At 32.7% G+C, this 17,449-nt stretch overlaps 1 protein-coding gene across 1 annotated transcript; it reads left to right on the top strand.

Moving 5' to 3' along the window:
• Positions 1-13,570: 13,570 nt before the first annotated feature.
• LOC129921723 (uncharacterized) lies at positions 13,571-15,818 on the top strand. Its single transcript, XM_056004298.1, has one exon. It carries the CDS (start codon positions 14,040-14,042, stop codon positions 15,816-15,818), a length of 1,779 nt encoding a protein of 592 aa, XP_055860273.1. The 5' UTR covers positions 13,571-14,039.
• The last annotated feature ends 1,631 nt before the right edge of the window (positions 15,819-17,449 follow it).

Genomic DNA, 17,449 nt, shown 5'->3' on the forward strand with positions numbered 1-17,449 from the left:
AGATTCACCCGCACCATGGGCATCGCTAAAAACAAAAGTCTTAACAGCTACATACTGGCAGACATGCCTACCCCCAAGACCCAGAATGTGGAACACTCAGGTTGAAAATGTGGAATTTTGGGCCCCAATGTGGAACATAAACGCGTTTGTTTGTCAGCCTTACTGTATACAATATAAATAAAACTTCAATTACATTACTTTAATAACAATACTAGTTTGCTTTTATAAATTAAATGTAAATAGTATAATTAAAAGTAAGAAAACCTTTAATTCATAATTATATCCTTTGTTTGAAATTAATAGTTCTAACTCCTATATGATGAATTCTAAAAAAAATCTATTCTAATGACCTAGTTACTACTACTAGTAGGCCTACTAGATCTAAATCTAATTATTGTAATTTCTAATGACTAGATCTAGATTATTCTAGATCTACTTGATTATCTATCCTTTTCTAGGGCTCTACTCTAGTCACTCTAGAAGTTGTCTCTAGTTCTAGATCTAAAATAATTTAAGAGTCTGTCTACTAGTCTAGGAATAGACCTACATATAATAAGTCCTCTAAGTCTAAGAACACATATTATAATAATTATATCATAGATCTAAAATATTTATGTCTAGATCTATGGACTTATTGAGAACTAAATTTATTACATAATCATGATACAATAATACATAGACATAGAAATCTAGAGATCTATCACCTTTTAAGTCTATTTCTGTAGATAGATGTAGATTTAGTTAGTATCATCTAGTTATAATATCTAGTAATCTAATCTAGTGCTAGGCCTAGCCCTAGATCCCAATTTAGACTTTGTATATAATGTAAGTAATAAGTAGATATAATTATACTCAGTATAGCCTTATTTAGGCCTTAGCATTACTGTGTCTAAGTTAATTACATTATTATCATTAAGGTGTAGATCTTTAATAACGTATTTTTAAAAAATCATTTTACTTAGAAACCTAAGAAACCAGTTGAGTTAGTGTTACTAACTAGAGTAGACAGTGAGTTACTAGTGTTAGAATAGATCTAGATCTAGAGTCGTCTTCTCAACTACTTTGTATTGACAGTTGTACTACTAGTAACTAGTAGATCTAGTACAAGACGTCTAGAGTGATTCTAGAGTCTAGACTAATAGAGTAGAGCCATTGTCGGGAAAAGAAAGGGATTTGAATAGAACATTTGGCTTATTAGCACTTACTAGATTCTAAGAATAGATCTAGACTCTAGTATCTAGACCTAGAGTACTAGATCTAAGATTAGTAAGATCTAGCTCAACCATATCTTCGTAAATTTAGGACACACCGGGTCCGGGATAAGATGAAATGTAAACAATAGACACAGACCTATATATATTTTATTTTCATTCAGTATTTTCATTTCGCACTATTAATAAATAATGAAAAATCAGACTTGGCGGAACAAAAAAAACGTGAATGCGGAACGGCGGAACATGTGAGCTTTTTTGATGCTTTTGCGGGACGGTTCCGCATAATGTGGGACTGTAGGCATGTCTGTACTGGGTCTATTTTAGATCTAGATTTTTTAAAGTCAAAACATAGTTAATGACAGATTAGTACTTGTTTTCTTTTTCCAGGTAATAATGCCTCGAGTTTATAAAAAGGAAAACTGACAAAGGCAAAGTGCCAGAGTCAGTTATGAGGGATGCTTTAACTGCTGTTGAGAAGGGTATGACAGTTCGACAAGCGGCAAAAGAATAATATTATTAATAATATTAAAAAGGCTAAAGGTTTTCAAACTAGCTTGTGTCCCAACTATCAACACAGCCTGATATTTACTGCAACTAGACATTTTTATCCTATTCCAGCATAACAGCTAGTTAGTGCCAGATAGGGTTTATCATGATTTCATCAGCGACAATTAATATTGTTCGAAATGTATCACAGATTAGCCAAATAGTTTAGTAAAATCAATTAAAACCTCAAACTAAGAATGAGAACAGCTAAATGGAATATTTTTTTAAATGGGCCAGGCCATGCCCCTTTTACAGACATTATGAGTAGGAATACATTACACTTTGTCGACAACAACATGGGTAAAAATGACGATAAGCTGGATAAGCTTTGGAAAATAACACAGTGGTACGAGGAATTTAGAAACAATTGTTTGAAAAGTGTTCCCTTGAAGTGCAACAGTCTTGATGAAATGATGATACCTTTTAAAGAAAAATTTAGCAAACTAAAACAATATGTAAAAGGTAAAGCCCATCAAAGTTTGGTCTGGAACAAGGTCAACAATCTTTTGATGTTAATGCCTATCAAGGCATTATTTATTTAAATGCTGCGTTTAAGAATATATACTTTATGCTAGAAGTTTAATAATTAAACAATATTTGAAATGAATTTTTCAATTTCATTTAGCAGGTTAAACAAGGTTAAACAAATCTGGTGTTTTGAGAGGTGAGAACTGGGCCATTGCAGGCTGTTCTGCCACTAGAAGTCGTTGCAAAGGAGTGTCATTTTGTAAGTTGCCCAAATATGTCAAAGGACAAAAAAGAGATAAATAGAGCAATCAGTTGTTATTTTTTTAAAATAAATCTAACAAGGGATTTATTCCAAACAGGGCTAGAATTTGCTTAATACATTTAAAATAATGTTGCATTAGAACAGGTAACTTTAATTATATTTTAATTTATTTTTTTTGAACACAAAAAAAAATAAATCTTGAGCTTTGGTATTTCTAGATCGATGTTTCTTTGGTTATTCTAGATCTATGTTTTTCTCATATAAAAAAAAGCCTTGATAACATTTTTTTAGAATTTACTAATTTAGTTATATTTAAAAATTAAAATATTTTAATTTACTTTTGACACAGCACAGAAAATAAATTCCCAATACCTGGAAGTCTTCCTACTGAACTGATGCCTGCTGTTGCAATGCCAAAACTGATACACAAGAACCAACCTTGTAAACAGAAAACTCATAGCTTTCATGTTTGACTGGTTCACTTGAGTTTTGTTGTTGTTGTTTTTATTTAAAGGAAAGAATTCTCAATCATGAGCAAAAATTAAGACCATTTTTCATGAACAGCAGAGATGTTAACAAAATATATTTCTAGATATAAGCACATAATAAAGCAAAGCACACCACACAATTCTGATGATGAACTAATGTAACTATTTATGATGATGAATAATTGGTTAATCTAGAACTTAGTAGTGACACACCTTGTTGGTGAATTTGCAGAAATAATGATAGAAACAAAATTATATTGACAATCCACTTTGTTATGTTGGTAATAAATTATTACAATGAAATGGAGCTTACATTTACTTAACAGCCTAAAATATGATTATTGAAGACCATCTTTTTTATAAGAGAATGTTGTGCAGATCACATATATCTCTTATTGAACAGTGAGCTTAAACCTAGACATTAGATCTATATCTAGCAGATTTTTTACACAACTTGTATTTAATTACAGATAAGCCAGTTGCAAAGGTCAAAATATCTTCTTAAATTTCTAGTAAATATGCCACACACCAACATTTTAGGGAAATTAGATTAGTAATTTATTAGATTATATAAATTAGTAGATTCTAGATCTAATTAAATTTCAAATCTTATTCTTAACCATTAGATCTAGGCTCTAGATAATCTTAGACTAAATTTAACTAAATCAAGTTCTAAAGTAAAGTTTATTTCACAACTAAATCTAGATTACATTTATTTATGTTTTATTATATTTTTTTAGATCTAAATTTTATTAGATTAAATTAATCTAGATCTATTTAGATCAATAAATCAGTTTATATTATTTACTTCAAAACATGCTATGATTCTATAGATACATCTAGATTATATTTTTATTAGATCTAGATAATTTGAATTAATCTAGACCAGTGATGCCCAAAATACGGCCACATCCGGCCCTTAAATGAACTTAATTGCCACCTGCACCCACTTGATAGTATTTCAAAAGGCTGCAGGTTGGCACTAAAGTCCCTGCAGACAGAAAGGAGCAGCCTTAATGGGAGTGACTACATAGCAGGCAACATTGTCTTGCAATTAGACAAACTCCAATATCGAGATCGAAAGGTGACCCCAAAAATTTTATTTCTTTTCTGCGAAATGAAAATTTACCCAAGGGCCCTATTCCAAGGTATAGGGGAAATGGTTTACACATATTTTTCCATACTTGTGGAATATTGGTCCTTCATTTTTTGAAATCTCCTGCCCTTTCCTCTGGATCGCTGACAAGTTACCATAATAATGAAACTGGGAAGAAACAATTTTTTGTTATGGGTATGGTAGGGAAACTGCTGACAAGCCCTTGGATGAAAAAATTATACATTGCGCCTGGTGCGCAAGCTGTTTCTCATCTTGGGGCTATCACAGTCATTAGAGAAGTTCTAGCCCAAGTAGATCAATGCCTTAATAATCCCTTCAGTATTTTCACAAGAAACCTAGACTTCTTTGGTGAAATCCTTGATGCTTAAGATCCCATACTGGAGGTTCTTTTGCTTTGCCCTCAAGATAAGGAAGTAGAAAACATGATAAAAGCTAGTCTGACTTCTATTGCATAAACTATCAATAGGCAGTATAAAAGGTATCTTTGTATGATTGTGTCTGAGCTGATGAGCACAGAATCTGCTAGGCTACATAAAATGGATTCTGAAGAGGTGATTGGCATGTTTAGTGCAGCCAAGAAAAAAGCACCAAATGCAATAATGTGTTACATGTGTGAGCTGACGCTCCTAGATCTAATTTTCGACCTAATTTTATCTATTTTAATTTGTAATTTATATAGGCCAGGGCTATGATGTTTTGTAATTTAGTGTCTTTTTAGTTTACATAGTTCAGTGCTGAGTATTTTGTAGTTTCCGCTATTTATAACTTCTGCTAGTTTTAGTCCTTTTCTGTTATTTGTGTTTTACTCGTAGAGGAAAAATAGTTTTTAAAATAGTTAACTAGTCTAGTGGTGGGTGTTCTTTCCTATTTTTGTCCCTAGTTAGTTCTGCTTATTTTTGTCTCTGACATTAGTGCTTGATTAGTTGTTATTTTTTAATTTCAGTTTATGTGCAGGTCTGAAAACGGTATAGAGCCCCCATATGAGTTTAGAATAGAAATAACTTTTTATCTTCCTTTTTGTATTTTTGTAAAATTAAATTTTAAGGTTCTCTTTTTAATGCTGTTTAATTTGGTATATAATGTTGTGTAGTCCGTGTCTTTAGTAATTTTCTAGATTTTATTATAGCGTACGGCTAGGTACAAATTAGGGAAATCAGTAGTCCAGTTTAGTTTTAGGTAATTAGCGTGACGTCATGCTCTCTGATATGTTCGCGCTGACCAGTTATAGCTAGCTCTGGAACCACGTTGAGCACTTTTTTGTCTTGACCAGTGGTCAGTGCTGACAGTAGTGCCTGTGTAAAGTTAATTGTGTGTAGTGTAATTTCAGCTGGGACCGCCTGCTATAATTCCTGTCGTTATGTCTACTGCCTAACTGTGCGGTAGTACTGTCATTATTTCCACTGCCTAGCTGCCTTTATTAGTATATTATTGCCACAGTTAAGCTGTCTGCTGTACTGTTGTGTTTAGTGTTGGTATTTTTAGGTGTAATCTAGTAAAGATAGTTAGACATTTGTGTTTCTTATTAGTGTTGGTAGTGGTATAGTCAGGTTGATTAGTTGCTTATTTCTAAGTTTATTTAGTTGTTTCTGTAAAGTTTATCTTTTTTTGTATTCATCTATATTTTTATTGCTTTGTAAGTTTGTTGTGAATAAAGTGTATTTATATTTTGTTTTATAAATTTAGTTTAGTTCTTTTAGTTAGCTAGATTAGTTTAGTTTAGTTTAATTGTGCTGTCTGGTTGCTTAGGCGACTCTAGCCCCTTGGTCGCAGACCGAGGTGCACAGATTGGGCCCACCCAGTAGAGCTACCACCTGCCTACTGTTATAAATTTAATGTTGAGCAGCAGTAGGAATAGGCCCTCCCACTCGCGCCTGCCTGACCTGCTCACACATGTCCTCTAGAATCCGTTCCCTAAAGAACAGAACTGTAGCCTATCTAGATTCTCTGAGTGTCTCAGATATGACTGCAAGGGTGACTTGGGCCATTGGTGTCTCTCGCAGTAGGAGGCAGGCTAATCGAGTGAGGACGTCAAAGGTGATTAAGGAGATTGCTCTGATGGCAGAGAAAAAAAAAAAACAGGAGACAGAACAGAAAGAAAGAAAATTGAAAAACTTTTAAGACAAGACAATTACATTGACAAGATTAAGAAACTGGTTACTAATGTGACTGAACAGACTTGGATGGATGTGCAGGAATTGTTATCAGGAAATGTTATTGACAGGTTGATCTGTCACTATTGGTACAGTGCAGGCCCTGTATTATATAGTGGCAGGGTAAAGGGACAGAAAAAAGGAGTGAAAGATGTATATTTGGTAAAATATTGGCTGGATGATGAGGATGAGAGTAGAGGGGTTGACTATGACATGAGTAAGTATCAGCTTGCCTGGGACATGATATTTAAAGACTTGACATTACTGTAGACTAGTGTCCATTAACATCAAGGATGTTTCCCTAACTATTGACAAACATTGTTTCAGTTTTACTGCTGTCTGACAAACAGGGATTTTTTTTATAATTGGGTGGTAAAGCTACGCACATAATTAAAATAATACAATAATAAATCTGTTTGCTAATCATAATTAACCAAAACATTTAATTAAATAATACGTCTATAAATTTTCTAATTGTAAAAATAGTAAAATAATAGTTAATATAATTAATTATAAAGTTATAAATTTATTATGATTTACATTTTCTATAGTATTATAAAATTAACTAAGTAACCATAGTCCAAACCATTTTCTTCTATTCATTTTAAGCTTTAAATTTATTAAATTTATAACTAGTCAATATAAATAAATATAAACATATTAAAATAAGCTAAAACATTACTAAAAACTTTTTTTAGATGTAAATTTTAATGTCCTGTTTTAAAGAATATTGTTTATTCAAGTATTTTTTCTTTACATTATTTTAAATAATATGTAATTATATTGAAGAAAAAAAAAATTAAAATTCCTCTTTCTGTAATTTTACAATAAACATTTATGTGGGGATTGTTTTTGATAATTGGATTATTATTTACTTTCTTTATGCAAGTATAACTTTAAAATTATTAAACCTACATATTGTTTGAAAATGTTAAGATTGTTTTCCCATAGCATTACATGGGATACTGCAATGTTAAAAATTAATAATGATCATGACTTACTAACATACTAAGTGTTTTTCTAATCCTCAAAGTAGATCTGAAATAACACCAGTTGTTGTCTACCTGTACTTTGCATTTTCAATAATGCTTTTTTAGCACATCTAATTAAATAAAGCTAATTAACTAATTTTCTCGGCAATTTTTACTATATTTGATTATATGATATGTGGTACATCAACACTTTTAAAATTCTAAGGTATGTGTAATGTAAAGCTATAACCTTAAGGGTAGGAGAAACACTAAAAAATGGCATTTTCTGGAGAAAAAAATCGATTTTTAGTTTTTACATATTTCAAATAGCTTAACATGTTCTGAACATATTCCACTGAATGATACTATTGAAAACATGTATTTATAACGAAAAAAATGCATTTGAAAATGGTCAGTTAGTCACACAAAAAAAGATGAAAATGACAAAAATGACAATTTTATAACGTTATTTGCAACTACAAAAATCAAAGGGAGCCAGCTATGTGGGGCATCATTGAAAAGATAATTCTTTTTCCTGTAAGTATTCTATTTAGACATGTAAGGTCATGCTATAAAAAGACATCCAATGAAAATAAATTCTTTCATTTTGAATTATCTTCCCTCCTATGTAAATGGGTTATTTTACCTAAAAATATTGACATGATGTTTACAAATTAGAATTGATACTATTGGTTCGAATGGACAACTTCCGTAATTCCATTGGTTGTCGCTATGGGTGGACCAAATCGAGACCCACGCCGTTTCGGCTGATCGTCTACAACAAAGCTACGACATTTTTTATCAGCGCATGTTTGAACATTGTTTTTCTATTTATTTGTAGCTTTATTGTAGCCATGGGAAAATGGTAAAAAATTAGCACTTTTAGCACAGGCTAGGTTATCTCCTTGGCAAACAATGCCAAATGTTACAGATGCTAGATCTAGTCAATCTAGTAATACTAATACTAGTACATCTAGATCTAGTTGTACTAGCACTACTAGTAGCAGTTCTACAGTTCAACAGTGTCGTCGATTGATTCAGTGTCCACAGGAGTATGTCTAGAAACATCAAGCAACACTCATAGTCACAATGAAACACAATTTGAAAAAAAAAGTAAAGTATCTAGATCTAGACACTCAAAATCTTGAATAAAAGCATGGGTCTAAATCAGAAAGAACAATAGTTGACTTAGATTAATTGTGTGAGTTTATTTCTTTTTTCAAATGCAACGAATGCTGTTCTAACATTACTGCAACAATAAATGCAGCTAAATGCAAAGGATTTGCTAAAACCATTGATGCTGTTTGTAAGAAAATAGTAAAATCTCTAAACACATCTAGGAGGGAGACTGCAAAATCAAAGGTAAATGCGTTTATAATAAATCAAGATATTGTAAAAGCTGCTATGACTGTTGATATCGGCCCTCAAAAGATCAATAAGTTTTGTAAGGCTCTAAACATGCCTAGCATAAGCAACACAACTTTTCAAAAAGCTAAAATCACCTATAAATCTTTGATTAAATCAAAGACTGAGCTTTTCAACAAGGCAGCTTCTTGTTGTCAGACAGTTATATAATCATGACTCAGAATCACCACTTGACACAGCTGTAAGCTACGTTGGAACATGGATGACCCGGGGACATTCGCCTCTTGTCGGCATAGGCAGTGTCATAGAGATATTGAGTGGATTACTACTAGATTATCATATAGTTTGTCTATACTGCCATAAATGTGCTACAATAGGAAAAATCATGAAACGAAAAGGACCAACATTCTATAAGACTTAGCTGGAAAATCACAAACAAGAAGGTTGCAGCATTAATTTTACAGGTACGTATCATTTTTATCAAATATATTACTAATATTAGTGTGAGCTGGCGCTCCTAGATCTAATTTTTTATCAATTTTTATCTGTTGTTAATTTGTGTAAACTGTCTAGGCTAGTGCATGCATGTTTCCCCCCAGCTCTTTAACGTTAGAGTTAGTGTAGATGAGTAATGACCTGGCTCTATCAATAGAACGGATGGTTCCGTGTCTGGTCCCCTTTTCCGGTTTAGGCCACTGGTCTGTAGTAAGCTGGTCTGTGTGACCATGTAGTGAGTGTTTTTAAGTGTAGTGTAATTTCAGCTGGGACCGCCTGTAAGTTAGAAAATGTTTTTATTTTTACTTTTTTTTAGGTTTTAAAGGTTGTTATTTCTTTGTTTAATTTTTTAAAAATATTTTTTGTTCTACTTTTCCTAGGCCCTAGTGGTGTAATGGAACCTTGAGCAGCTAAAGTAATATGGAGCAGATCATTAAGCCTCCATAACTTCAGATACACTAAAATGGTAGGTGACGGGGACATTTCAACTGCTGAATTCTTTGAAACCATATGGACAAGATATGCTCATCGTCAAGGAGGAATGTGTGAACCATGTGTCCAAACGATTGTGTACAGCTCTGAGAAATGTAAAAGACTGCTTTAAATTAGGTAGGTTTATTGATATTATATTACAACACTAAATAAAATCTTAGAAAATATTAATTACGCTGTTATTTTCAAACAATTTAAATCTTTTTTTTTTTTCTATCTCTTTTTAATTTTTAGGTGATCCCATTGGAGGTAGAAAAAATGATAGTCTTACTGATAAAAAAATTTCTCAGCTTGGAATTTATTTTGGAAGGGCAATTCGAGGACATAAAACTGAAGAAGAAATGCAAAAGGCAGCTTGGGCATCTCTCTACCACAACTATTCGACTGGCGTCAATTTACAAAACCAATACTGTCCACCGTGTAAGGATTCTTGAAGCTTTTATAAAAGAGATGTGTCAGAGAATAATTATCCTGGCGGCCATGATGACAGAATACACGATTTCTTGGATTATGATCCAATCCATAAGCATGTATGGCCCATTTATGAACGCCTTACAAATTTAAATCTCCTTAGAAGGTGTAAGCAGCATGCAAAACAAAACAGTAATGAGAGCCTTCACAATGCTGTGTGGTCAAAGTGCTCAAAAACCCAATTTCCCGCAAAAAAAAAAGGTAGACCTTTCAGCTCTCCTAGCAATTTCGGAGTTCAACTTTGGTCCAATATAATCTGCAATTATTCTAGGCAATTATGGACTAAATGCTTCAAGGCTTTGCGAATCCCGAAAAAGAAAAAGGCTTGCACTAAGCAGAGCTGTATCATCTACTAAGGAAAAAGTGAGACAACGTCTACGAAAAGTTGCAATTGAAAAGGCCAAAAATGAATACATAAAAGTCCATGGGGACCTGGGCTATGGGGAAGGGCAATTATAATTTTTTAAATCTTACTTACTTTTTTACCACTTTTTTTACCATGATATATAATTGAGCTATTTATATGTATCACAATGTCTTTATGCATTATATATGTACATCTCACTTCATTAGTTACACAGGTACTATGTCAATTTTATGAACATCTTTGGCCAAAGCTTTTTTCTTTATAATATTTTTAGCTTTCATCATATCTAAATAAAATTTTAAAGTTATAATCTTTATTTATGTGAATGATAATATATAATATGAATACTTTTTATGTAAACTATGATTAGTTTTTGGGATATCAAAAAAAATGTTTTTGTTCGATTTCTCAAATAGTAATTATATTTCTTAATATTTCTGCAAATTTTCAAAAAAAAAATGAAAGAGAAGATAGAATTTATGTACAACCTTGTTTACAAATACATAACATACCTCTATATTATTATCAAATTCTATGCATAAATAAAAAAAAATTACTTCTAAGTGTTTCCCCTACCCTTAAGGAAAGAATTCTGCTCAATCATGAGCAATAGTAAAACCATTTTTCAATTAACAGCAGAGATTTTAACAAAATATATTTCTAGAAATAAGCACATAATAAAGCAAACCACACCACACAATTCTGATGATGAACTAATGTAACCATTTATGATGATGAATAATTGATTAATCTCGAACTTACTAGTGACACTCCTTGTTGGTGAATTTGCAGAAATAATGATGGAAACAAAATTATATTGACATTCCACTTTGTTATGTTGATTATAAATTATTACAATGAAATGTAGCTTACAGTTACTTAGCCTAAAATATGATTATTGACAGACCATGCTTTCTTATAAAAAGGATGGTACCTTTTGCCAGTATTTGTTTTGTCATAAGGTAAAACATATGTCCCTCAGAATGTATGTCTTTGGCATTAGACTGCATTCTAACAATTTCTCAAAGTTTTGTTTACATAAAGTACAATTTTATGTACAGTTGATGACAACACAATTTTATGTTCTTGTTTAATATTAACAGTTTAGGACTGTTTAGCTTTAGTTTTTAAAGACCTATTGAGTCTTCAGTCATAACGAGCATAATTGAATGATGTTGTACAAAGGTAAGTATACATATTTAGTATTGTAAATGAAGACAAATGGAGGTAGAGAGAGTATTATCAAAAAGCAGAGAAGAGAAAGACTAGAGAGAGCAGTAGTGTGAAGAAAGCAAATTGCAGCAGATAAAATTGGAAAGAAAAATGATTACTGAATGACCACCTTTTTTTATTTAAAAAAAAAAATTGTTCCTTTTGGCAGAATGTTTGTCCTTAGAGATTACATTCTAACCTACCACTCAGAGGTTTGCCAAAGTACTAAGCATTTATGTGATTTAGAGAAAGATGTCAATAGACCAAAGTCTAGATTTTAATGGGGGAACAAGCAGAAAAAGAGAATAAATGCATCACAAATATATAATATCATCCATTCAACTAATAATGCACATTGTGCTGAGGCTATTCTAAATGAAGGATGGATAAACCTAAATCATGTAAAGCTCATTCAACTTGGGAGGAGACTGGAACCTAAGATAAAAAACTTATCAAGAGGGAAATTCCCCAATCATGTATCGGTATTTAGAAATACAGGCCTAACTGATTATCAGCTGTATACATTCCTTGCACCTTCATCTGATGGATTTTTATTTTTTTATGACAATCTAAGGCTTGAAGAAGTGAAAGTTACTTTTAACCCAAAGCATCTAGAACTTTGACAGTAATTCCAAAATCATAAAGATGCTTGGAAATTTTGCCAACAGAAAACAAATGTAGGTTGAAAACAAATGCATAAATACTACTATTAGAGATTTTGTTGCTACTATCAAGACAAGGAAAAACTGTTAAGAGAACTATAATTGTAACAATTTTTTTTTGTTTGATAAAGAAAAGATGTTTATATTTTAGTAACTATGATTGTTTTTTTTATGACAATCTAAGGCTTGAAGAAGTGAAAGTTACTTTTAACCAACAGAATTTTTTTTGTTTGGTCCTAAAATGAGAAATAAATTTTGCTTTGTATCTTTGTAACATTATAATTTATTTATCTCTATTTTTGTAACATTATGACATTATTTAACATTATAACATTATTTAAAATTGTCTAGACTTAGCATAGCACCATAATTAGACTTCTAAAATGCTCACTAATAAAAGTAAAACAAACTGCTCCTATTGGACCAAACATTGAAAAATCCAGGCAGAAGTTGACTCTCTCTGTTACAACTTTAACAAAATCGAACTGTCCAGAATGTTGTTTAATCAAATTATTGGTCTAATTCATCATTTTTAGTTACAGAGTCTGTAACACCTTTGATAGATTTAAATTTTTCATTTGAATCAAATGACAATGCAAGAAATGTTTCTGCAAATGACCCTGAGAATATTTCTTTTTGCGAAAGCAATGAAAATGAGTCTATGATTTTGATTCTATTTCTAATTCATCAGAGTCAGAAGATGATCCAAATAGTGATGATTTTAAATTAGTCCTCAAAATGTGGACATTAAATAACTAAAAACCCCCAATGCTTCAAAAGACTTGCTGTTGGTTTTGAGAAGGTTCACCCATTTTGACTTACCTATAGATCCTTGTACCTTGCACGGTACAAAAGTAGTAGAAGGCATAAAAGAAAAAACAGGCGGGTTTTATTATCACTTTGGTGTTAGCAATGGCCTAAATCAGCTTTTAAAAGAAAATCCTGAACTAACGGCTTCAAATACAGTTTATCTCCAAATAAATATTGATGGTTTGTATATTTCCCCTGGAAGTGCTGATTGAGGGGTAACCCTTACTTGCTATGGTGGGCACAGGATGGCAAGTCAGTACGGTGACAGAGTTTTCTTCCAGGCATTTTCGAGGGAGCATAAAGACATTGCAATCAGCGGACATACGTCTAACCGCAGCCAACGGGCTGCTTATCACTTTTATTGGATACTTTGTGGCCACAATAGCAGTTAAGGAGAAGGTGTTATCAGAGAAGGTTTTTCAGGTACTCAAGGACTCTGGCTCAACTACCCAGTGCATTCTGGGGATGAACATTTTAAGGTAGCAAACCCCTCTAACTTTCAAGAAAAACTAAGTAATTTCACATTTTTTGAAAATAGTATATTTTAAAACCAGAACATTTATTCTATATGTTTCACTAGCTATTTACTACTTATTTGCTGTAAATATTTGTATGTGAGCATTTTTAGACACCCACCCCTTACACAATTTTCCTTAGCAACCATTGTTTATTCATCGTTTGTAAGGCTATAACATAATTGTAATTAATAATGTAAAAGTTAAAAATGCGAAATAATGAAAGGCTAAGTAAATCTGAACAGGAAGAAGTTACAATAAGGAAGGTAACTCTAAAATTTTTTAAAAATAGTTCCAAAATATAAACTTCACATGTTGGATATTTTTTCTAAAATTTTTGTTGCTTTGTCAGTGCTGGACTTACTGTGCTTTTATTTTTGTTGTGAGTATTACTATTTTGCTTATTATTGAAAGCCTGAACTGTTTCTTTCAAAATGGGAAATAAAAAAAAGGCCAGAAAAACATTAAAAAGACAATTTCGTGGCAATCAACACACTTGTCCTACAACAACTATTGAGTCTGTAGCAAGCAAAATTACAGAGCTCCCTAATACCGATAGTGAGACAAATGTCACTCCTGGTCCTTCTGCCAAGAAAATTAAAATGCAAAGTAATATTCTACCAGAAGAAAGGAACTTAAACAATACCAACTCATTTATTTTAATGGATACTAGTATTCTGTTTGCTTTTCTATCTGCTACTGTTGCATGTGATGTGTGCTCCCAGTTCACCTTATCTGTAGAGCTCGATGACGAAAGACGGAGTGGTTTCGCCCATGAAATTATATTAAGATGCAGTAATTGCAATGAATGGGAGACAAGATTCAAAACAAGTAGAGAGGATTGTGGCCACAAAGAAGTGAATTTAAGAATGGTTTCATTTGCAAGAGCCATTGGAAGAGGATATAATGCACTTGATATGTTTACATTATATCTCAACAGCCCTCCGCCAATGACCAGAAATAACTACAAAAAAATGTTTACAACAGTTGCTGAAGCTAGTAAAAAGGTAGCCATGGAAAGTATGGAGAAAGCAGTAACAGAGTTAAGGGAGATATCAGAAAATTCTGAAGATGATGTAGTTGATTGTTCTGTTTCTGTTGATGGGACATGGCAACGCAGAGGTCATTCTAGCCATCACGGAGTGGTAACGGCTATTTCCGTTGAAAATGGAAAGTGTATGGATACAGAAATTCTTTCCAATATTTGTAAGGCATGTCAGCATTGGGAAAAAAGAAAGGGAACAGTTGAATATGAGTCCTGGAGGTTACAACACAATTGCAAAATTAATCATGCAGGTAGTGCTGGAGCAATGGAAGCTGCAGGTGCAGTCAACATTTTTATGCGCTCTGTTGAAACCAGAAATATCAGATACACTCAATATTTAGGTGATGGAGATTCTTCTTCATACAAAAAAGTGGTCGATTCTAAGCCATATGGAGAGAAGCCTATCGAAAAACTGGAATGCGTAGGCCACGTCCAGAAAAGATGCGGGACAAGACTGAGGCGGCTAGTAAATGACAATAAAGGACGAAAGCTTGACGATGGCAAGGGCATTAGTGGTATCGGCAGATTAACCAGCAAAAAAATAGACACACTCCAAAATTACTTTGGATTTGCCATCCGTCAAAATAGTGGTAATTTGGATCAGATGAAAGCAGACGTCAAAGCTGTCCTTTTTCATGTTGGATCGTCTGAAAAAATACCAAGACATGATTACTGCCCTGACAACTCTTGGTGCAAATACAAGCTTGACCCAAAGTCTTACAAGCATAAAAATGGTCTCCCTGAAGCTGTGATAAAATTTTTGGAACCCATTTTTGTAGATCTGGCAAATGAGGAGTTGTTGCGAAAATGCACTCACGGAAAGACACAGAACAGAAATGAAAATTTGAACAAATTGATTTGGGAAAGATGTCCTAAAGAATTGTATGTAGAGAAAGAAACTATAGAAGAGGCAGTGTATAGTGCTATCTCTTATTTTAATGATGGAGCAGTATCAATCATTAAATGTTTAGAATACCTCGGTATAGAACCTGGATACTACACATATAAAAAGTGTTTTGACCGCGACAAAAAACGCATTCGTTTTTCTGACATCAAGTCGTCAGAAGCAGCAAAGAAAAGAAGAAAAACATTAAGAGCCATAAAAAAAGGCTTCCTGGATACCACAGCAGCTTCAGAAGGGGATATGTACACATCAGGAGGGCATTAAAAGTCATCTGTAAGTAAAATAAAGAATATTATATGTTTCTTTTCCAGTTTTCCGAAAAAAGATTTTTTCTCTATAGGTGTCCAACATTTGAAATTGATAACTTGATCAAATATTGCTCTATGGCTTTGAAATTTGCCACATACATTCCTTATATCTTTGTGGAGGGCCCCTAGCAGTTTCATTGCAATACATTAAAGGGATTTTATAAAATTAATTTTTTAGTGGACCATAATGAAATAACTTTCCATCTTTTTAGTATTCTATGTTTTGAAAATTAATAAAAAAAAAAGTTTTCATTATATCTTATTAAAACTGGTAGGGGACCTCAAGCATTATATTCTAAGCTTATTTGCCAAATCTGAAAGTTAAGACTTCATTAGGAGCTGAGTAAGAAGTGTTGAAATATACTATATATTTTTACTATTGTGGCGGCCATCTTGGACCCATTTTTGCATAATTTTTTTTTTTTTTTTACTCAACCTAATTTTATGGTCCCTTCAATGTAATTATCTAGAAAAAAAACATTCCTAATGCAAAATTAAGAAAATTAGGGTCTCTGAGGGGTTTGCTACCTTAAAGGACCTCCAAGGGTTAGGCACTTTAATCAAGCCTGAACAAAAAGACAGGAGTGGCCAAGCACGCACTACCAGGCGCCTGTTGTGGTCCCTGCTAGATCCATGCAACTCATTACTGCCACAGGCAGCAATCCTAAATTAAACACTGAACTATTAATTGAACCTCTTGAGACACCCTTCAACCCAAATTTGTTCCTGCTCCAGCATTGACAGACCCACCGGAATTGCCAAGGAGGTCCTGCAGAAGGAGAAGACAACCTACCCGGCTGGATCTTTAGTTTTTAGACCTTTTTTTTTTTTTTTTGGTGTTTGTATGTATATTATTTTGTTGTATTAATGATGTATTTTGAATAATGATTTTTTTTTATTATTTTATGTATATTCCATGCTCGCTCTACTAATGAGAATTATCTTGTGCAGTTTGAGCACATAGCTTCCACATATTGTTTAAGCAATGAAGACATGGCTAAACATTTACTGGCAAACTTGTCAGGGACACCTCTCAATATTATAAGTACCTTTACACTAGAGCAAAAGAAAGAGTATATAGCAGTAAAGAATAGGTTGTTAGAGCATTTTGGGAAATCTGAAGACCATTACAGAAAATTATTTCAGAGCATAAAATTAAATAAAGATGGTGATTTCAACCAAATAATATTTGATATGAAGGCCAACATGCTAAAATGGTTGGAACTTGCAAAATGTGATCTGAAATATCCCAAACAAATATTAGACATGATTTTAATAGCTCTAGGATCTGCACCTTTATATTTTTCTCCCATAGATATGTTTTCTACTTTGATGTACCAGTGCATTTTTAAGATATTTCTCAGGCATCGGTTTTTTGTTTTAGATTCTGTTCAACACACCAAAAACTTAGAAACAACCACTGACGAAGAAGTTCGACACATCAAAAACTTAGAAACAACCACTGACGAAGAAGTATTTTCTTCCATTAAAGTATACCTGAGAAACGCATGTGACATGCAAGGTGGTCAACAAAGAAGACTGGAGACAGGTTATTGTATAATTAAATTTATTTTTAAAATTTTTACT

The sequence above is a fragment of the Biomphalaria glabrata genome, chromosome 11, assembly GCF_947242115.1.
Source record: "Biomphalaria glabrata chromosome 11, xgBioGlab47.1, whole genome shotgun sequence".
Classification (NCBI taxonomy): domain Eukaryota; kingdom Metazoa; phylum Mollusca; class Gastropoda; family Planorbidae; genus Biomphalaria; species Biomphalaria glabrata.